Genomic DNA, 21,955 nt, shown 5'->3' with positions numbered 1-21,955 from the left:
TTACCTCTTCAACATGTCTTGATGTTCTCCAGAGGCCTGGTAATGAACTAATCATGTGATTCAGGTGTGTTAACCCAGGGTGAGATCTAAAACCTGCAGGACACCGGCCCTCGAGGCCTGGAGTTCGACACCCCTGGTCTAAGCACAGTAAGAAGGTCCTGGGTTTAAATCCAGTCTGGGTCTTAGTCTTGATCCCTGACTTTGTGTGGGTTCTCTCTGGTTACTCTGCCCTTCTCCCACTGTCTGAGCGTGGCTGGTGGTTACCCACTGTTTTGTCTTTTTGGAAAGCTAACCAGCTCTTTGTTCCAGCTCCATATTTGCTAAACGGACATGAGATGTCATTGTTCTCATCTGGCAAGAAAGTGAAAAGGCACATTTGCAAATATCTTATATTCTAGTCTTACTTTTATAAGTAGAGGCCATTTATCTGAATTTGACGTGCTGGAGCACACCCTGGCCCTTCTGGGCTGTGGTATAGACAAATCACCCCTTCTGGTCATTTGTCTATAAATTTGTTCCCCTTCTTTTTGAGGTTATAAAGCTCTCTCAAAGGTATCAGGGGATCTACCAGGCCCATAGCAGCCACCGCCAATCCATAATGATCTCTGGCCTAGGTTGTTTATTCATTATCAAGAAATTTGTATATGAAGCTCTTGGAGGGGCAGGAGCGTGTGTGGTGCAGTGATCAGCCTAGCAAGAAGGTCCTGTGTTCAAATCTTGATTGAATGTGAGTGTGAATGGTTGTCTGTCTCTATGTGTTAGCGCGTCTACCGTTTGGCACAGGGCAAACACTCCTTTTTCCTTATGACATCTGGGATAGGCTCCAGCCCAACTGCAACCCTAAATTGGATAAGCAGAAGAAAATGGATGGATGCTTCTACTACAAATCTGGAAGCATTTAGTTCTTTGGACTCTTACCGGGTCTCAATAAATATGTGTCCCTATAGAAAAGGTAAGAAGCTACTGCTCGGCTGTGTATGCAGCAATAGGTTGCATCTGCTGTTGTAGTTTGGACTGTAAGGCTTTGTGTTTTTATGGGCCATGTGTGTCTCACTATCTGCCTGTCCTTTGAATGCCCACAAACTGTAGAGGCGGCAGACAAAAAGTCCCACTCTCATGGAGACTACTCTTCCCATCAGGCTTAGCTGACCTGGTTTCAGTGCAGAGCGGAGCAGTGTTACTATATCGCCACTCTACTCCTGATCTCAGAACGCTGATGTGAAAAGCCCGAAACTGAGCCGTAGCAGCATGGACTAACAGGGTTGTTTGTTTTGCAGGCCTGTTGATCCTTCAGTCAGCTGGATCGGCAGCAAACTTGAGTTTGTTTCCACTTTTAGCTACGCTCAGCCATTTCTCAGAAGCTCTGCGTTTTTCTTTCAGACTGAATCCTCTCTCTCCATCTGGCACAAGAGGAAGTGAGAGACAGTTGGCACTTGCTTGTCCATACTGTATTTGTGGTGCTAAAATGGCATGTTCTACCTCATCCGTCCTCCTTCCTCTACCTCCCTCACCCTCTCCTGAGAGAAGTAACCCAGATTTCAAAATGAATCGCCGCCTATTCCCCTCAATCTTTCTCCTCTCTCTCTCTCTCTCTCTCTCTCTCTCTCTCTCTCTCTCTCTCTCTCTCTCTCTCTCTCTCTCCGTATTTCTGTTTTTACTTCCACTCTCTCTCCTTTTCTCTTTCTCTCGTCCTCCTCCTAGTAAAAACCGAATCAATCTTGGAAAGAGAATACCACCTCTCTATCTCGTCCTCCTCCTCACCCTGCCTCTGGGTTAACGGATATATATCACTTCACTTCTCTATATTTGGTTCCTAGAAAGCTTGAGTCTCTCAAAACGCTTGTTGCTTACCCATTTTTCATTTTTACATTTTTCTTTTCATTTTTTTCTTTTTTTGGGGCTGTTTTTCCCCTGCTAGCCACTGCTTTTTCTTCCCCCTGTTCTCTTTTTCCTGAGGTGACCAGCTACAGGTGTGACACCTTAGCCTTTCATTTGAAGTGAGCCAGACAGAGAGGAGGAGGAGAACACGAGGAGAAAGACATCTTCAGCTCAAAACTTTCCTCCAAAATTGTCCCAAATTCAGGTATTAAGTCTTTATTATCTTTTCCGTGTGAGTCTGTACAACATTTATTTCTTCTTGTCATTATTCTACTCATTACTGAGCCCTGTGCCATTTTTCTTACCGTCCACTTTCACGCTTTTGATTGATTTGCTCCTGCTTCTTTGCTGAGACACAAACATTTCATCACATTTCTTTTATGGTATGGGTTTTCGCTGTGGGCTTATTTATTTATTCATTAAATCTCTGTTGGTGTTTCATTTATCATTTAGTAGCGTGCAACTCTTGCACCACAATCTCTCCAGCTAATATTGCCGTTTTGCACTTTTTCCAGCGCATCTCATTCCCTATAGACATGTACATATTATTCTGGTCCAAACTTTTCTTCAGAAATGGGACTAATTGCTAAAAAAGGCAGGCAGGAAGATGAGGAGAAACCAGACTCTAATATTGGAGCAGCTGGTGGGGGTGTTGTTGACATGGCAACAGAAGTACAGTTGACATAACGACCAGGGGGTAGGAAGGGAAGGGGGGTAGTCATAGCTGCGAGGGACATGGATATGCATGGGTAGCATGGGCAGGCAGTATGTGGGACGCAGCGAGTTGCACTAATCGTTTAGCGTCTCTTAAGAGACTCCTGTCTCAGCATGTGAATTAACCTCCCTGTCTCCTTCATTATATCTCTTCTTTCTCTTTCAATCTCTACCTGCCACTTTCCCTGTGCTCCCTCTTTCGCGCTGCACTTCCGGCCCATTCATCCCTTCTCGATCTTTCTCCTCATCGCGTCACTCTTTCACCGCTCCCTACCCTACATCCCATGTGCCATTAATACAACTTCTGACCCATTACACTTTTCATCCATCGTCCTCCTCCCGCTCCTCCTCCTTGTCCTTGCTTCCTCCTCTCCGCCCTCTCCTCTGTTCTATTCAAGGTCTTCTGCTCAAAGCAAAGCCTTCGTTACTAACACTCATCATCCAATCCCCCTTACCTTTTCATCTTTTTACCGCATCCTCCAGGCATCATGTCTACCCCAGTCTCCCCGTCCCCCTCGCTCTCCCCACTGACACTGGCCTCCCCTACATCTGCAACCTCCCCCAGTGCCTCCCCTCTGCCCTCGCCTCTCTCCCCTCCACCCAGGGTGCCCGTGTTTCAGAGGAAGGGAGCGCTCAAACACAAAAGGATTGTCGAAGTGAAAGACCACCAGTTTACAGCACGCTTCTTCAAACAGCCCACCTTCTGCAGTCATTGCACCGACTTCATATGGTAACACACGTACACACAGACTCACACACAGCTACACAGAAACCACCCCAACTGTTCAAACACCACCTCCTCAGGCATCCCACCACTCCACGTAGTGCTGACTTTCACTGCTTTTTTTTCTTTTCTCTTTCTTTCACCCTTTCCAGCTGCCTGCTGGAGAGACTGCCCACACTGACCTGCTCTGATCACATAACCTCACCTCCACACTGCCGCCCACATAATCCAGGCGTTACTTTAGGAACTCACACACGCCGATGCATTGATTTATATACTGAAAAAACACACACAAACAAGAACTTAATTAGAATATGAACTTTAGCCTGACTGCATTAAAACAGACAGGCACCAACCCTGAAGTAATTTAATTTTTTAGTAATAATTAACTTTCTTTTTTTAAAGGGGTACTCTTTAGTTTCATAAATCTGAAGGACTCATAAGGGATGGACTGAAGAATCTGAGATATCCACAATAATAATGCAGGAGTAGAAAACATTCAGTCTGAAATTCAGACTGAGACTTCAAAAGGGTTAATGTTTCAGACTTCTGCAGTCTCCTCCTGAGAGGCAAAACACATCATAGGATTGTTTTCACAGAGTTAGTAGTATGCTTTTTAATGAGTAAACTAAACCAAGCAGTAAAATACAGTAAAAAGCAGTAAAATACAGTAAAAAGCAGTAAAAATTCTAAAATGCAGTCGGTTTGGCACTGATAGAGTTTTACCATGTTTACTATCTGCTGTAATTGCTCCAGATGGTGCTGGACTGCATTTGGAGATTTGAGATTAATGTTACAGAAACTCTGACATTAATCTCAGAAACACCTAAATCCCAAACTGGGATTTGGTGTAAGTATTTAAGGTTTTAAGTATCTAGAAGTACATATAAGTATTTACAGGTGACTTTAATAACTTAAAATATTAGATTACCTTTAAAAAAAAACCTGAGAGTAAAATAACATACCAGTGCTTATCATCATTTATAACATTTATGCGCGTATACATGAATTTAGAATCAGATTTGACTTCTTTATGATCAGACGACACCCTGTGAGCGCGACCACTGAAGGCGCAGTAGTCTGTGTTTATCGTTGTGAGTGTAAGGGGCTGTGTGTTTGAACATATGGTGGGAGTGTATGTTGGATGCAGGGCGCTGTACGTGCCAGCAGCCTCTGGGTATCTTTCAGGACATTTCTCCAACTGGCTGCTGTCTTGGCAGTGGTAGCAGCTCTTAGATGAGGTTGAAAACTCTCTTATTTTGCACAAGATGTCAGAGCAGACGCTTTCAGTCACGGTGTTAGAGGCCCCGGGGAGATTGTTAGATTAATTAAAGACTAAGGCAAGATTGTTCTAATTTGTAAATGTAAATATCTTGTTTATTAAGTCAAGGTCTTAAAGAGGAGTGGGTTGTACCTGTTTTGGCTCCTTTGGGTAATAACTAAGCTAAACTGTCTGAAAACATTAAAAAAGTGAAATTGCTTCGTGTCACAGTCCAGTCTTAGCATACTAACAAGGATCATAGTTTTTAAAATATTTGTTATGATACTTAAACCTTTTAACATCTACCAAGCTGCTGGTCACCTGCTTACTGTTAGGGTCAGATGGTATTATCCATATACTAAACAAGTGGATTATTTAAGGAAACATTGCATATATAGTGTCATTTTGGTCCTGTGTTTATTTTTTGTTTTGTTTTTTATTCTTTTACAAGCTTTTCCACTTGTGTGTGCCAAGTGGGACAAAAAAACCCTATCTATAAATAGACTGGATCCTAACCTAATCCTTATCCTAACCAGAGCACCTGGTGGATGTTAGGAGGCTGAAGAAGGCTGAATTGTGATTTGGCATAGATGGAGATCAGATTTGCTGGTCATAACATCACCATCAAGTGTCTCAATAAGCCATAATAGTGAGCCACATCAGAATGGTCTGAAATTAAAGCATCCGTATTGTCAAGGTAGAGACAAGTCTCCAGTGTGTCACAGAGCTAACAACAGGACACACAATTTCATGCTCACATTAGCCAAATTAGAATCACCGGTTAACCTAACATGCATGTCTTTGGGCTGTGGGAGGAAGCCAGCAAACTTGGAAAGAATCCACACAGGCACATGCATCCTCACAGAAAGGCCCCAGCCAGTCATCGGGTTCAATCTCGGGCACTTCTTGCTGTGAGATAACAGTGCTAACCACTGCACCGCTGTGCCACCAACTGCAGCATCCATCCATCTAGTTATCCAATAAGGGATTGCAGTTGGGCTGGAGCCTATCCAAGCTGTCATAGGGCGGGAGTTGGGGGGGGGGGGGTACACCCTGGACAGCTCGCCAATCTATTGCCAGGCTCACACAGAGAGGCAGACAACCATTCACGCTCACAGTCACACCTATGGCCAATTTAGAATTACCAGTTAACACCTAACAAGCATGTCTTTGGACTGTGCCAGAGTACCCGAAGGGAACCCATGCGAGCACGGGGAGAACATGCAAACTCCACCCATAAAGGCCCCAGCCGGCTGATGGATTCGAATCCAGGACCTGCTCGCTGTGAGGGGACGGTGCTAATTACCATCAGAGAGAGTGTCATAGATTCTCTATCTGCAGCAGCAAAATTCATTTGTTTATTATGTGTTTGTTCTATTGTCACATGTCAAAGTGTGTTTTTTGATAAAGAGCTTTCTCAAAAAAAAGCTCCAAGAGGGGTTAGTCTGATTTTTTTATAGAAGCATTTTATTCAATTGCATGTGTTTGGTAGATTTTTTTCACATCATTAATTCAAAATGCAGTTATCCCCTACATTAAATTCTCTGTGATATCTGGCCAGAAAGCAGCTCTGTGAATCCTCACCATATCTGGTTCTCTAATGCTCTCTGCTGGTCAAAAAGCAGAACTGGTCGGATGCATTTGGTGCTGCAGACACGGACTTCTGTTGAGTGCCTATCAAGGATCAGATTACCCTCAGCAACCCTTTCTTTAATTATTACTCAGCCAGATGGTGAACTGATTGTAGATCAGTGATTATGGTCAGTTTCCTATGAACCCCTGAGCCTCTCCGGTATGACTGTAGAGGAGCTGTCGAGGTCTCTCGTTTGCCTGCCTTTCTAAGTCTTCTAATCAAAACTTGATCCACAACAGGCAAGCTGCTGAGTGGACTGTTTAGTCAATCAATGACTTAATTATTCAATTAAAGCTTTAAGGAGACCATGGAAGCTAGCCAACATTGCAGAAGCATTGTATTGGTGTGTGTGCGTGTAAGTGTTTGACCTGGTCAGCGGTGAGGCTTTGAAAGGAAAAGCACTCAAACTTCACACATAATGACTTAGCATATCAAGTTGTTGGTGTTTTTTTGTCTTTTTATGAGACAATTTGTTCTCCACTAGAGTCTGCATTCCTGTCTTTATACAGTGCAGAGTAACGCAACAGCAATATCTCATTCTCCAAAGCTAAATATTTCACCTTAAGGAGGACTGCAGAAAATTATTTTTGTATCTTAATCCATGTGTCTTTTTCACACAGGGGCATTGGGAAACAGGGATTCCAATGTCAAGGTAGAGATAAACCTAGCATTATTGCCTTTCCTTGCAGCGTTAATCTTCTCTGATGTATTTTTTGTCCTGCAAAGCAGATTCATTCTGAGATGTTTGCTTTCTCTAGTTTGCAGTTTTGTGGTCCACAAAAGATGTCACGAGTTTGTGACCTTCACGTGCCCCGGCTCTGTGACCGCCCCCAGACCAGATGTGAGCAGACATATCTTTTCCCTTCTTATTTTCGGTTTTTGTGAAGATTTGCATCGTCATCATCATTTTTCAACATCCTTTGATGACAGTAGCATGTGTGCGTGAGTCAGCCATCAGTCCATGCATCTTTCTCATCATGCAGCCTGTTTCCATCCATGACGTCTGCACTCATGTCGTGCAGTCCTAGAAGGCATCTGAAATGCTGGGAGTGGGAGATAGGGTGTGGGGGAGACACAGGTGGAGGGCAGGATGGACTGATAAGAGTGAGAATTAGAGGGGGGAGAAAGAGAGCGAGAGCCACAGACTGCTCAGTCTTCTTCTGTGTGGCATTTTGAGGATTTCAGGGAGATTTGTCTTTCACTCACATTTTTTTTCTACCAGCTAAATAAACTGCCTGAGAATTGAGGTCAATGAGAAAATGTGTGTGTGTGTGTGTGTGTGTGTGTGTGTGCATGTGTGAGAGATCGAAAATGGATGAGACAGTGAAAGAACACACAGAGGGAAAGAGAAGAAACAGGGTGACAGTTTTTAAATAGCGACTCAGTGCGACAAGGGAGGGAAAACAGTTTGGGAGAAGGTGGTGTATGAAGCGTGGCGGTGGGGTGGTCTGATGAGCTGAAGAGAGATAAAAATGATTCATCCCTCTGTGCACAGTATATACACGCTCACACACACGCAGACACTGTGTGTCCTCTCCGAGTGGAGAGATCTAATTGGCTTGTCCACGAATGCCCCACTCATCTTCTCTCCGCTAATCACGCTCTGCACGTGTGTGTGTCTGTGTGTGTGTGTGTGTCTGTGTGTGTGTGTTCCACAATCATCGTATGTATGTGTGTGTGAGAGAGAACGAGTTCTCAGCGCAGATTGTTTTTCTGTTTTATTTCAGGACCTGAAGAGTCGACACACATTTAAGATCCACACGTACTCCAGCCCTACATTTTGTGACCACTGTGGCTCGTTGCTGTATGGCCTCATACACCAGGGCATGAAATGTACCAGTGAGTTTCACTCCACTCTATGAGATACATAAATCTACGTGCTTCGAGCCTTTATTAGCTATTATGCTCAGATGAATATCACTCCACATATGCACATTGCTGAAACTCACATCTGGAGAAGACTTCCAGCTATTATTATCATTAATCCTTTTTTCTTTTCTTTTTTTTTTTGGCTAAGATAAAGGAATAGTTAGTCACTAAAAAAAGAAAAGAAAAAGCGCTTGTTCACTTTCTTGCTGAGAATTAGATGAAGAGTTTGGAAACTAGTGGAGAGTCCAGGAGGCTTCTATACTCCGTGAAGAATGTCTGGCACATACCAACCAATAATTTCAGAACTTGCTCACATAAATGTTCTTGTTTTTTGAAAGCTAGTGAAGCCCACAACCACTATTCCTCATCTCATCTTTTTAATTATTATGCTTAATAAAGCTAGTGGATTTAGACTGATTACAACTAATTACTCCACATGTATCCAGCGCATGTCTGTGTTCACACTTTGTCTTTTGTGCGTCTTTGTGTGGTGAGGCTGTGACATGAACGTCCATCGGCGATGCGAGACCAGCGTCCCCAGTCTGTGTGGCCAGGATCACACAGAGAAGAGAGGGAGAATCCATCTGACCATCAGAGGAGAAAAGGAGGACGTTTTTGTCACAGGTGGGAGGACCCGCTGGATTCAACCAATTTAAACAAAAAGCAGGCTTCTGCAGGAAATGTAAAGTTTCTCTTCTTTCCTTTTATTGTTTCACTGCTGTTTCAGTGCGGGAGGCTCGTAACTTGATGCCCATGGACCCAAATGGCTTGTCAGACCCGTATGTTAAACTGAAATTGATTCCAGACCCAAAGAGCCACAGCAAACAGAAGACTAAGACCATCCGCTCAACACTCAATCCCGTCTGGAATGAGAGCTTCACCTTGTGAGTCCTTGCAAACTTTAGGGTGGAAAATTTACAGGGTTCTGCCACAAACGTTGCTATATGTAAAATCGGATTACTCAGCGGCGTTAACCTTTACTTTCTTATAGGTGCATCTTTGATATCCAGGGGAAATAAGACATTTCAGCAAAGGTCACACTGAAAAGGGATGATTTCGTTCTATGCTTTGTGTTTCATCATGTATCAAATTGTCACAAGTGTGTGTTTGACTCCTCAGCTCCGTGCGTGGTCACCAGTGGGACAGGCGTCTGTCTGTGGAGATATGGGACTGGGACCGGACGTCTAGGAACGATTTCATGGGAGCGCTGTCGTTTGGCGTGAGTGAGATCTTCAGGCGTCCAATCAGTGGTTGGTTCAAACTGCTGGCCCAAGATGAGGGAGAGTACTACAACATTCCTGTGCCAGACCCGGACCTGCAGGTAGGCAGCAGGCTGCTTTATATGGACATAAAGCCATCAGATGGGCTCAAAGTGAACAAAAAGCAAGTGACGGGATATTTATACCTGTATTCACCAGGAAGTGGAGCAACCCTTTATTTTGTGCCATGCCTTTGACCATTCATCCTTAGACCTTGGCATAGCTTTTATCAGCTTATAATTACCTACATCTAACAAACAGCAGCTGCCACAGCTCATACTGGGTCAGCGTCTGTCCTGCTGAACTATCCCGTTTCCTACAGTTCTATCTAAGGAAGAAAAAAAAAACTTGGAAGATTAATGCCGGTGTTATTGCTAAATAATTAGATAATAAATTATACTGAGTGCCCTTTCTTCTCTGTTGCACTCTGCATCCACCAGGGTGCAGAATTGTGCTGCCTGACTGCAGTCCAAAACTGGGGGGTAGGAGGGAGTTTGAGGTTTGTCTTGGGTTCCTGTTTTATGGATCTGTGTGGGTGTGTGTCGTTTATCTCTCGAACATCCCATTTTATTTCTCCAGGAGCCTCAGCCAGATGCTACTACACCTTCTTTGCCTCAAGCGATGCCTTCCCCGCTGTCTGAACCATTTCCCGTGGCCCTGTCCCCGACCCTCATTCCCTCCTGTCCCCCTGTCCACACTCCGGGCCCTGGCAAAGTTAAAATGGGCATCCACGATTTCAACTTCCTCATGGTTCTTGGAAAAGGCAGCTTTGGCAAGGTAAACGAAATGCCATCTTTTCTTTTGTACACACAATCATCACCTCTTATCCAGCAACTGTGAATGATATCAAAGAGACCATTCATGCTGGAAACAACAAAGATTATTCCTGGATTTAAATCCTTTCTTCTATCGATGGACTTGACCTTCAAGTGGCATTTCATGCAGCAGCTCCCAGGCACAGGAAACCAGAATTTCTTTGAAAAAAATAATAAATTACCCTTTCTTACGAACATACTCACTGTCTTTACTTCTGCTGCCAAATGATTCATTTAACCCTTTGCTGCTTTTGTGTTGTCAGCAGTCGTGAGCTTCCCACATGCTACACAGGCAGTCATCCTGGAGGTGTTCATTTCAAGGGAGCCTTTGCTCTCCATTTTCTCTTTAATTCCCCAGTAGATGAGACATAATGAAGAGAGAGGAGTTTTGAGTCCTTCTTCCTCTTCTGAAATCCCCCTGTGCTGTTTCATAACTGTCAGAGGAGAGTCTACAGAGGACAGGAGAAATAGACTCGACTTACGTAAGATGTGAGGAGAGAGGAAAAAAAAAAAAAAGGACCCAAGAAAGTTGTCACGGCTGCACAGCAGTCGTGTGGTGAATTGAGAAAAGGATCCAAGATGCAGGCACTGACTGGGGTGCGAGTGAAAATTTATTTGCAGAGGTGATAAAGTGACAAAACAGGAAGAGCAGAGCGGGGAGTAAACAAACCTAAACTGGGAAAACTAAAGAACAAAACTTAAACCAGACACTCACGGGAGGAGGAGCGAAATGCACAAAGAGAGATGGCAGAGAGACGCAGACTGAATACCAGGTAACAGAATAATGCAGACTGACATGGAGTTAAACAGACGACGCGACAGAGAGCACAGGAAAACACAGGGCTTAAATACACGGGGAGTAATCAGGGAATGGGCCACAGGAGGGAGACACAGCTGGGAGCAATAAGGCTAACGAGACAGGGGAGAGGTAAAACTGAACACACTGACATGAGACATGAACTTTCAGAATAAAACAGGAAACTAACAGACACAGAGAACCAGACCGGACACTGAACTTGACAGGCAGACTTATGAGCAGACACAATAACACCATGAACAGACAGAGGGAACACAGAGAAGTGGAAGCAGGCAGGCAAAGAACAAAAACCTAACAAATGGCAAAATCACAACAGAATACACACTCTGAATGAACAAAAGCATAAGGAACACAAAACACTGAGTCCTCAGACTCAGGACCATGACAAAAGTATTTTTATTTAGTATTTATTTATTTATTGTCATTGTCAAGAACAATGAAATTGCGTTTGGGGCTTCCATACAACCCCCCAAAAAAAAGAAGAAAATAATAAATACCCCTTAAAACCCAAGTGTACATATTTAACCCAGTGTGACTCCAATGCAATAAGACAATCCTTAGCAATAATGTTCGTAGAAATTCAGACAAAGACCTGAGAAACATGACAAAATACAACAATGCAACCCATTCAATATTATTGTACTGTGAGATATGATATCAGATATGATAGTTATCTATTTAAGAAAGAGGGGGGGGGGGGGGGGGGCAGGAGGGGGAAGAGAATAAAGATATGATGCACCAATGCAGAACAGTTCATTGCTATTAAGAAGTTGGATATGGTTATTGTCCGTGAGAGGGGGGCAGAGAGTTCAGGAGCCTCACAGCCTGTGGATACAGGCTGTTGGCCAGTCTGGATGTTCTGGCCTGTATAGACCTGTACCTTCTCCCTGAGGGCAGCAGATGGAAAAGGTGGCGCGCAGGGTGATGTTGGTCCCGCAGGATACTGTGCACCCTCCTCAGACAGCGAGTGGGGAAGATATTACTGATCTCTGGCAGACTTGTTCCAATAATTCTGCCAGCTTCTTTCACCACCCGCTGGAGTGCTTGCTGATCGGCCTTGGTGCAGCTGGGGAACCACACTAGAAATCCATACGTCAGAACGCTGCTGATGGCACAGTTGTAGAAGTTCAACATCAGAGATCTGGGAATGTGTGCGCTCCGCAGTCTCCTCAGGTAGTAGAGGCGCTGTTGGGCCTTCCGTACAACTGAGGTGATATGGTTGCCCCAGGACAGGTCCTCGGTCACAGTTACCCCCAAGAATTTAAAACTGCTCACCCTCTCCACCGCCTCACTGCCAATGAAGAGAGGCAGATGGTTGTTATGACCCCTCTTCCGGAAATCTACAATGATCTCCTTGGTCTTTTTGGTGTTTAAGACCAAGTTATTGTCGTGGCACCATGACTCTAGTTGTTGCACCTCTGTCCTATAGTTTGTCTCATCATTGTTGGATATAAGTCCGAGCACTGTAGTGTCATCTGCAAACTTAACAATGAGATTGGACGCGCAGGAGGAAATACAGTCATGGGTGAAGAGAGTGTATAGCAGAGGGCTCAGAACACACCCCTGAGGGGCACCGGTGTTGACCACAAGGGTGGAAGAGGTGTTCTTACCCACTCTGACACTCTGTCTACGGTTAGTGAGGAAGTCCACAATCCAGTTGCACAGAGAGGAGTTAAGTCCCAGTTGGTGGAGTTTGGGACGGAGTTTGTATGGCCGGATGGTATTAAAAGCCGAGCTGTAGTCTACAAAGAGGAGCCGTGCATAGGTGTTCCTGTGTTCCAAGTGCTTCAGTAATGTGTGCAGCACTGTGGCGATCGCATCCTCGGTTGACCGGTTCTCCCTGTATGCAAACTGGTGCGAGTCCAGGGATGGTGGAAAAGCAGCTCTGATGTGTTTAATGACCAGTCTCTCCAGGCATTTGGCGGGAATGGGGGTGAGTGCCACAGGTCTGAAATCGTTCAGACATGTGACATTTGACTGTTTTGGGATGGGAACGATGGTTGCTGCTTTGAAACAGGATGGTACCAGTGAACAGGACAACGAGGTGTTATATATAGAGGTGAAGACGTCCGCCAGGTCCGCAGCACAGTCTTTTAGCACCCGGCCCAGCACTCCATCCGGCCCGGCCGCCTTCCTGGTGTTAATGCTCCGGAACACACGCCTCAGCTCATGAGTGCTCAGGACCGGAGCAGGGTCGGTTGAGGGGAGAGGGGACAGGACAGGGTCGGTGTTCTCCCTGTCAAAACGGGCATAAAAGAGATTTAGATCCTCAGCCAGAGTAGAACTGTCGGCTGAGGGTGATGGTGTTCTTCTTTTGTAGTCCGTGATAGCCCTGATGCCCTCCCAGACCTGCCTTGGGTTTGTGTTGTTCTCAAACCTGGCCTCGATACGCCTCCTGTGCTGCTGCTTGGCAGTCTTGATGCCTCTTCTCAGGTTGGCCCTGGCAGCACTGTATGCCTCCTGGTCCCCGGATTTGAAAGCGTTAAGGAGAGACAGACCCCGGGGCTGCTGAGTGAGGGAAAGTGAGAAGGAGACAGACAGAGATAGAGGGAAGAGAGAAGGATTACTGTGCTGCAGAAAGTGACAAAATGACCAAAAAGGAAATGGGATAACAAGAGAATAGAAAAAGTACATGCTACTAAGATTTGTAATATTCTGCAGGGTGATGAGTCCTATTTTTATGTGAGTTGTTTTAAAACCACGACACAGAGCAGGAGACACGATCACAGATGGTAGGATTTCTCCTGCTGACTGGCAGTTCATCAATAGCCCTGCACACACACACACAGAGGGAGTGATCTTAGCGTAGTCGCACTGTTTTATATATATATTTTTAAAAACGGTGTAATTTTCAGTGCTATTCACCTCCACTTGAAAGTAAAATGAGATCCTTAATTTCCACTCGCCTCTATTACAGCTCAGCACTGAGGGTTGATCATTTCTAACAGTGTTGTTGTCAGCATTTTCCATATTTATTGACCATATTTATCTCAGTGAAACCTGGATCACGTGGCACTCATTGTGGAAAATTATAGCATCATTAGCACTCAGAGCTACCCACGAGCAGCCAGTTTAATAGGAGTGAGAAAATGTGTTTTTAATGTCTGATTAAAACACGAGAGCAAGCTTTTAGGGCTTTCCCTGTCCACTCGAGACATTAATGTCTCGAAACCCTCAGGCCTGTTTCAACTTTAATTAAACTTTACATTGAGTTATTTCATCATACATGTACATTACCAAACTTGCTGTTATCCATTCTGAAGTTATAACTTTTTCTTTTCCTCTTGCACTATATATGCCTTTTATTCATTTTACACGGGCGCTGGTTTATTTAAACAGTGGAACTAGTTTTCTCCTGCGACCAGTGCACCTCATCACTGCTAACACAATAACCTAAAAAACACTCAGACCTGACTGCAGTACAGCACGTCACATGCATGGCTGTCTTTGGAGTGAGAAGAGTTGCATTGGGGATTTTTTTTTAAGTCTGAGAGGACTTTATGCCAAAGTTATAGTCATTTTTTTAAAGCTGCTCCTGGTTTGCTGCTGTTGTGTTATCCGTTCAGAAATGTTCAAAGGTGACTTTGGAATTTTGGGGAAATTGTGTTTTCTCGACTCTCTAACATTTCAACCCGAAAGCCAGTCCTGTGTTTTCTGTAAACATTTTGTTTATTTATGGGTTTTGAAGACATACGGTAGCTGCTTTGCAGACTTTTGGGATTCACGCTTGTCTCCTTGTTTCTTCAGAAACTTTCTCTTCTCTTCCCGCTCCTGCACAGGTGCTGCTGGCAGAGGAGCGAGGCAGCGAGCGTCTGTTTGCCATAAAAGTGCTGAAGAAAGACGTTCTCTTCCAGGACGAGGACACGGAGAGCGCTCTAGTAGAGAGGAGGGTTCTGGCGCTCCTTTCTCGTCCTCACTTCCTCACGTCCCTCTACTGCGCCTTCCAGACTGAGGTGTGTGGGTACCTGGGTTCCCAAATGATCTATCTAAATTTCATTAAATTGGCCATAAAGCTGCCTGACACTTTGGCTGCATCGTCCTCCCAGGAGTTGTTTCGGTCCAGGTTGGGCGAATTCCGATTAATAAATGAAATAATTAGCTTGCTTTCTTTAACAAGGTCCTCGGTCCTGAAGGAGGTATTTTAACAGATTGCTTTTTAATTTGGACAAGAGGTGCTTATGCATGAGGAGCTTGCGCATGTGTGTGTGTGTGTGTTTTTGCTTCTGCAGGACCGACTGTATTACGTGATGGAATATGTCAACGGAGGAGACCTGATGTTTCACATTCAGATAGTTGGGAAGTTCAAAGAGCCTCACGCAGCGTATGTAGTCAAAAAGCTCCTTTAATCACCGTCCTTATCTACACAAAGTCTCATTTCCTGCTTTTTTGTTCTGTGCTCTCTTACATACACACTCGTCCCTTAGCTTTGTTCATTATACCTGGTGACTCATAAAAAGTCATCAACTCAAGTGCCAGCCCTTTTCTCTTCCCCGACTTTCTCCTCCCACTAATCTTATCGTATCATCTACATTCTCCCTCCCCCTGGCTGTTCTTCTAATCAATAATCTTTGATCAATCATCTAAAACAAATTTTTGCCCTGTTGCTCATTTCCATCTCTCTTTCTTCATTTTCCTGCCTTTCATCTCTTTGGTTGCTTCTCCCTTTCATCACCCTCTCCAGCGCCATTCCCTCTCTCCTAACCTCTTGTCATCATCCTCTTTTGAATTAGCTGATTCTCTGTCCCTCCTTCTCCTCCTCCTCTCTCCCTCCAGGTTTTATGCGGCAGAGATAGCGGTCGGCCTCTTCTTCCTCCACAGCAAAGGCATCATCTACAGGTAAAGAAGTGGGCTGCTTCATAACGTGGCCTGGTTTGCCCGTGTTCACTTCAGTCTGCGTTCGGCACAGACACGACACAGATTTATCATGTCTCTTGTAGCTAATGACTGTTATAAAGATGGTATCTATCAAAGTGATTCATACCTGTGTGGCGTTTCTCCCCTCTCAGGGATCTAAAGCTGGATAATGTGCTGCTCGACAGCGAGGGCCACATAAAGATAGCAGACTTTGGGATGTGCAGGGAGGGCATGTTCGAGGGCGACACCACACGTACCTTCTGCGGCACTCCTGACTACATCGCCCCTGAGGTACCGTGACCACTGCCCTCACGCTATTGTCCACAGTCACTCCTGATATTTCCCTCATTTGTTCCTTATTTTCCCTCATTTTCCCTCATTTCACCCCTCTTAGTTTGCTTGACCTGTTCTGCATTGCCGCGAGACGCCGAGTTGCTTCGCTGCAGCTCCCCCTCGTCTCTTCTGTCCTCTCTGACCTTGTCAGCAGTTTGTGAATAATTAACTTCACATGATTCAGTAAGCAGTGGTGTGTGATTGTACTATGAGAGTGTTGCATAGAAGTCACTACTGTCCTTCAGAGACATTGTTTTACGAGCATAGCGCCGCTTTCTCACAGCCGCTGACAGGTTTAACTTGCATGTAAAGTCTTTATTTAAAAATAGTTAAACAAACCACTACAATGGGTAGCTTGCCCTTGCTCATACCCGGCAGTTATAAATTTTGCCAACTTTACTTTTTAGTACATTTCCAGAAAATGTAGTGAGGTTTATTTCATGTTATTATGGGATTTCAGCAGTCTGTAAAATTAAGTAGGTTTTTATTTAAAGTTATGGTTAATGAGTTGAAGGAAGCAAACAAAGAAGTGTTTGTGTTGAGCTGCGGTGGAGCACTTAAAAAATGATTCTTTGCCCTCATAAACATGAAAGATGAAAGGTTGTTAAGTAATGAATAATTAAGGAAAATATCCTTGGTATAAAATGAGTGTATACCAATAAAATACATTTCTTTTGACCAGATTCCATTGAAGTTAATGTTCCACATTGTACCTATGCAATAGTATTACATTGAGAATTTACATGTAATCACATTACTTCAAGTCAGCAGTTTATTTTTCTGAATGATAGGAAAAGGGTGGCAAAAAGCTCGGCTATTATCTGTATTTTTTTTAAAGTAGAGAAATCCGTTTCATCGGTCAGTATAAATTTGTAACAAAGAAATCCTGTTTCAGTTTTCACGTGCGCCACTGTCTGTGGTTGAAGACGGAGCTGAAATTGTGTGAACATAATGAGATGAAGCACCAAAAGACTAAAAGGGATGTCACTAATGTCAGTGCAAATATCAGCCGCAGTGAAATAATGAAAAAGCAAAGGTGGTTTTGCTTGACGTTCTTTTGATATGTAAACCATAACTGTCTGCCTGTATAATGTTTACCTTACAAATTGTTGGAAATGCGTATGTGCCCCTTACCGTGTGAAGTGATCTTAAACAATTTACTTCAGAGAAGGCGTGAAGGCGCATCTCGGTCGGTGGACTCGTAGCTGAGTGATACGGGGGGGGGAGAGAAAGTGGGGAAGCGACTGTTGTGTGCGTCTTTGATATTGTAAACCTTGCTGTGGAACCCCTGGGTATTGACTCTGTTATGTAAACACCCATTGATTCTCCTGTGTCTGCCATTTTGGAAGAGTTGCAATATATTTCCCCAGAGGCTGGGGATTGTTCCCTCGTGCCCCTCTGCACAGCACACCACCACCTCCCCCTCCTGGCATCCACACACACGCGCGCACGTATCGGGGAAACAAACAAACAAACAAACACACAAGCTTGTGAACACAAGTGCAAATCCAAATCCGTGTGTTGATTATTTCTGAGCTCATTCACACATGAACCCTCCCTTACGCCGCACTTTATCCTTTCGCTTCTCTCTGTTTTTCACCCCTGCTGTTTCTTGTAGCTGCATATCATCCAAGCAGCCAGCTGCCTCTCTCTTCCTATCGCTGCACTGCCATTCTTCCCCATTTATATCTTCTCATACATTCTCCATCCTTTTTCCCTCCCCCAGATTGTGGCCTATCAGCCCTATAATAAAGCAGTGGACTGGTGGTCTTATGGAGTGCTGCTGTATGAAATGCTGGCAGGACAGGTAACACTCAGCTTAATCCTAACAATAGCGTGCACAGACACTTTAAGCCCCCAGTACTCGTCCTTTGTAATCACTTCAAAAGACTTTCAAAGAACTTTAATTTCATTATATTCGTTATCAATTTGCCCACAGGTCTGTGCTTAAACTCTTCCGCTCTCTCCCTCACTCTCTTTTCCTTTAAGCCGCCATTTGATGGCATTGACGAGGAGGAGCTGTTTCAGTCCATCATGGAGCAGAGTGTCTCATACCCAAAAAGTCTCTCTCGGGAGGCTGTAGCTATCTGCAAGGGAGTGAGTTCAATCCTCGTTTCTCATATTAACTTTTAACACACGGGCAATTAAGATAAAAGTTCATGTACTGTAAATCAGGAAATGAAATAACTCTTTGCTCGTGCAAGATTGTATTCGGTCGCCTAAAGGAATAGTTTTTGGAACTATGTTAATTTGCTTCTTTACAAAGAGCTGGACCGACACCACTTTTACAACTGCCTGTTAGATATCAGGCTGGAGGCAACCAACTTTACTCTTCAGTGCAAAACTTTTTATTTTTACACTACAGTGTTTTTATCCATGTTTTGGACAGTTGAGTTTTATTACTCACAAATAGTGAGTAAGAACTGTTTTGTTTTTTTTCCGGTTGTTTATGCATAGCTAAGTGGCTGCTGGCTGTAGCTTCATAATTGGTGTACAGATAGCAGAATCTTAATGATCTTCATCTCTCTGCAAGAAGCAAACAAGCATAATTCCCAAAAAATGTCAAGGTTTTTCAAAGTGATAGTGCAATAAAAATCCATTCGTTGGCAAGACAACAAAGGAATTGGATTACAGTACATGATTCCAAAATAAAGCAAAGCTTATCATGCACACCGACTGCTCTAACCGAGGCAGATCATAAACAGAAGTCATTTATTGTATCACATTATTATCCCAGCCTAGTCGCTTTTTCTCACATTTCTCCCCTCATTTCCTCCTCTCTTGACTCAGCTCCTGACAAAGCACCCGGCCAAGCGCCTGGGTGAAGGAGAAGATGCAGAGAGGGAGATCAGAGAGCATCCGTTCTTCCGCTGGATTGACTGGGACCGTCTGGAGAGACTGGAAATCCCGCCACCTTTCAAACCCAGAACTGTCAGTTCAGTTAAACAGATGAACCACATGTTCCTTCTTTCTTCCTCCTCCTCCTCTCTTTCTTCTCTTCTCTGCCTCTCTGAGGACACTTATAGGGAATTGGAGCTGTCACTTTCTTCCATCTGTCTCCTTTTTCTCTGACTCCCACATTGTCCCTCGTTTCCCTGCGTGTTTCCTCCACATTTGCCTTGGCCTTTTCATTCCCTCTTCCTCTCTCTGTCTCTTCCTCTCTCCCCTTCACATCCCCTCTATTTCCTCATTTATCACCTCTTTGGGTTCTTAGATAGGCTTTAAGAGCTCAGGAACAGACAGTTCAGTCATAACAGACAAGACCTTCTGACCTTGGGGTCTTGCCTACTCCTCCCATATGCAAATGTGTGTCATCATTAGCCTGCCACTTGCCAAAGTGCCGGCGCACTGGCCGTTTGTGAGGTGTGCCTTGAGTGAGCCGAGTATGCTCAGGGGTTAGAGGCCAGGCCCATTAGCCAAATGAGATTCATATCATTCGGCAGAACGGCTGTCATATGCTGTTAGGCATCTGGGGAGGATATGTGATCAGCTTTCTTCCTGTGTGCTTCTGTAGTGAGATAAAAGGAGGTCTCAGTGAGGAAAAAACGTGGGGGTGGATTCTTTTTATAGTTTAACATTTTTAATAAACTATTTTTGTTCCGGGGGGAGGGATTTTGTAAAGTTTATTGTGGATGCAATATCATGCATGCATGAAGATGTGCCCCAATCTCAGTCTTGTGTGTACATACCTTCTCTTCTTCTTCATCGCCAGGGTGGGAAAAAAGGTGAGAACTTTGACAAGTTCTTCACAGCTGCTCAAACGGCGCTCACCCCCTCGGACCCGGATATACTCGCAGCCATGAACCAGGAAGACTTCGAAGGCTTCTCCTTCATCAACCCAGACTTTGCTCCGTCACCGCTCACCGCTGTTTGAAAACGGCTCCCAAATCTGCTCCAGCCGCCGTTCCAAGTCTAGCCAGATGATCCTGTTATCCTTCCGATTGTAGTTTTATAGCAGAGAATTTGAACGTGAGAGCTAGCAGCGAGTATTACACCTCTCATAACCAAATTCAGACGTTTACATGAAAATGCCAAGACACCTCGATTTTCGGGCACTCTCTTTGATGCATGTCTATTAACTCACTCATCACACAATGTGTATCAACACTGCAAACATAGTCAGTACTATGGACTGCCATCTTAGACTTTTTTTATAAGACTTAACTTGATCTAAAGGTACTGTAGTATGAACGTGAGAAAAATAATCTCTATGCATGCAGATAGTTTTTATAGCACTAGACTATCCAAGGCAGATACTTTACTTTCCTTTCCTTTAAGTAAAGTAGTCATATGTTGTGCACACGTGTAATTTACCAGTTATATTTCACCAGTCAGGGTTTCATTCATGCAGCTACAATGACCACACAGTATGTAAAAGCAGGACATCTCACCATTTTGATGCCAATTCCACCTTAGCACTTTGTATTGTCCATTGCAAGTACTCAGCATCAACAGCACTTAAATGTTTCTTTCTGACTACCTACAGTATCTCACTCTGGGGTTTTTTGTGCTCTCTATTTTGGATAAATGACATGTTGACTATGAAGCAAATTGAGCGGGGAGCCATTTTTAGATATTTGTGTATTTTATAAGAGAGGCGTCCTGTGGAAGCGCTTAGTCAGACTCCTCTGACCTGGCTCGACCTCAAGGTTTAACGACTTCAGATGACCCACTGAGATGTTTAAACAATGCAGTTATCACAATGTGACAGTTAGGGTGGACCACAGCTCTGCTCCACCCACCCAGGCTCACACTGTGTGGTGTGTAATGTCACTGGAAGGGAGTCCTCATTTGACATTCACAGTTTATCTGCATTATTATTATTTTTTTATTCTTGAGCACGCTATGGAATATGGCCTATCTGCATTGCAACTACAAATATCCTATTACTCCAAGTAAACATTACAGTTTTATCAATAAAAGCCTCTTTTTAATGTCTTTCCCAGACGAGAGGCTTGTTAGCTTGCACAGGTACATATACTTATGATTTTAATGGTGTATGCCGTAAAGCTTTTTGCTGTGTAATGATGTGCTCACAGTATTGATTAGGAGTAATTAAAAGTGAGGCTCACTGGGACTGTTCAATACGTGGAAAAATAACAGCAGTGCTGTCATTAAGCCCTATCTGAGCAGAGCAGGTGGCTGCAAACTTGCTGTGCAAAAATCTCATCCCCGTGCTCTTATCTAATGAACCAGCTGGTCATTTTACACATAAATATGCTTTATTTCTTTGATTCTTTTTTTCATGTACAGTTTTGCTTTACATCTGTTTGCCTGTTATTTTAGATCCGATTGAGCCGAAGTCAGATGTCAGTGCACACAATCCCTCAGTACGATAATTACAATAGATGATGATCAATAGTGCAATAGATCATTGATAGATCATGTATCTGATAGGTTTTGTTTTTATGTGCTGGAAAAAGAAAATAAAGTTGATGGGAAAAAATGATGAAACAGCACCAGTGAAGTGTCTCTTTCTGTGATGGCGTGCGAAGCTGCTGACAAACAAACACGCACGGCCTCTCGCTTTGTCTTCACTACGAGCCTGCCTCCTTGTCACGCTCCCTCCACCCCCCCTCCTCCCCGCACTTTCACACATACTCACGCTCAAAAGTGCAATCCCTGGCATGTGAACACACTCACGCACGGAGAAGATGCTGACCCCTCTGTTCAGTGGGCTACTGTAGCTGTTGAACCAGCAAAAACACCTCTCAGGCATCTCCCTCCGTGCCCTCCTCCTCTGAAGCAGCCCCCCCCCCCCCGGCCCCTCCAGCATCACCATGATGGGACTAGTATCC

General features: G+C 44.2%; 1 protein-coding gene across 3 annotated transcripts; it reads left to right on the top strand.

Moving 5' to 3' along the window:
* The first annotated feature begins 1,689 nt into the window (after nt 1-1,689).
* prkcg (protein kinase C, gamma) lies at nt 1,690-21,616 on the top strand. Of its 3 annotated transcripts, none has more exons than XM_086311549.1 (17): nt 1,694-2,083; nt 3,076-3,322; nt 6,831-6,862; nt 6,969-7,051; nt 7,938-8,049; nt 8,575-8,703; nt 8,807-8,963; nt 9,199-9,400; nt 9,918-10,115; nt 14,750-14,923; nt 15,200-15,291; nt 15,744-15,806; nt 15,977-16,115; nt 17,884-17,964; nt 18,147-18,254; nt 18,948-19,088; nt 19,870-21,616. In XM_086311549.1, the coding sequence occupies exons 2-17, from the start codon at nt 3,081-3,083 to the stop codon at nt 20,029-20,031; spliced, it is 2,115 nt and encodes a 704-aa protein (XP_086167675.1). In that variant the 5' UTR covers nt 1,694-2,083; nt 3,076-3,080; the 3' UTR covers nt 20,032-21,616. The 3 variants fall into 3 exon arrangements, with proteins under 3 accessions (XP_086167676.1, XP_086167675.1, XP_086167674.1); XM_086311548.1 differs by having other exon boundaries at nt 2,991-3,322; XM_086311550.1 differs by lacking the exon at nt 9,918-10,115 and having other exon boundaries at nt 1,690-2,083; nt 2,991-3,322.
* Nucleotides 21,617-21,955: the final 339 nt, after the last annotated feature.

The sequence above is a fragment of the Aulonocara sp. 'chitande type north' Nkhata Bay genome, linkage group LG11 (assembly GCF_057382095.1).
Source record: "Aulonocara sp. 'chitande type north' Nkhata Bay isolate Kocher_YH1m ecotype deep benthic linkage group LG11, A_spYH_male_GT1.1, whole genome shotgun sequence".
NCBI lineage: Eukaryota > Metazoa > Chordata > Actinopteri > Cichliformes > Cichlidae > Aulonocara > Aulonocara sp. 'chitande type north' Nkhata Bay.
The sequence above is the reverse complement of the archived record's forward strand: the minus strand, read 5'-3'. Positions and strand labels throughout refer to the sequence as shown.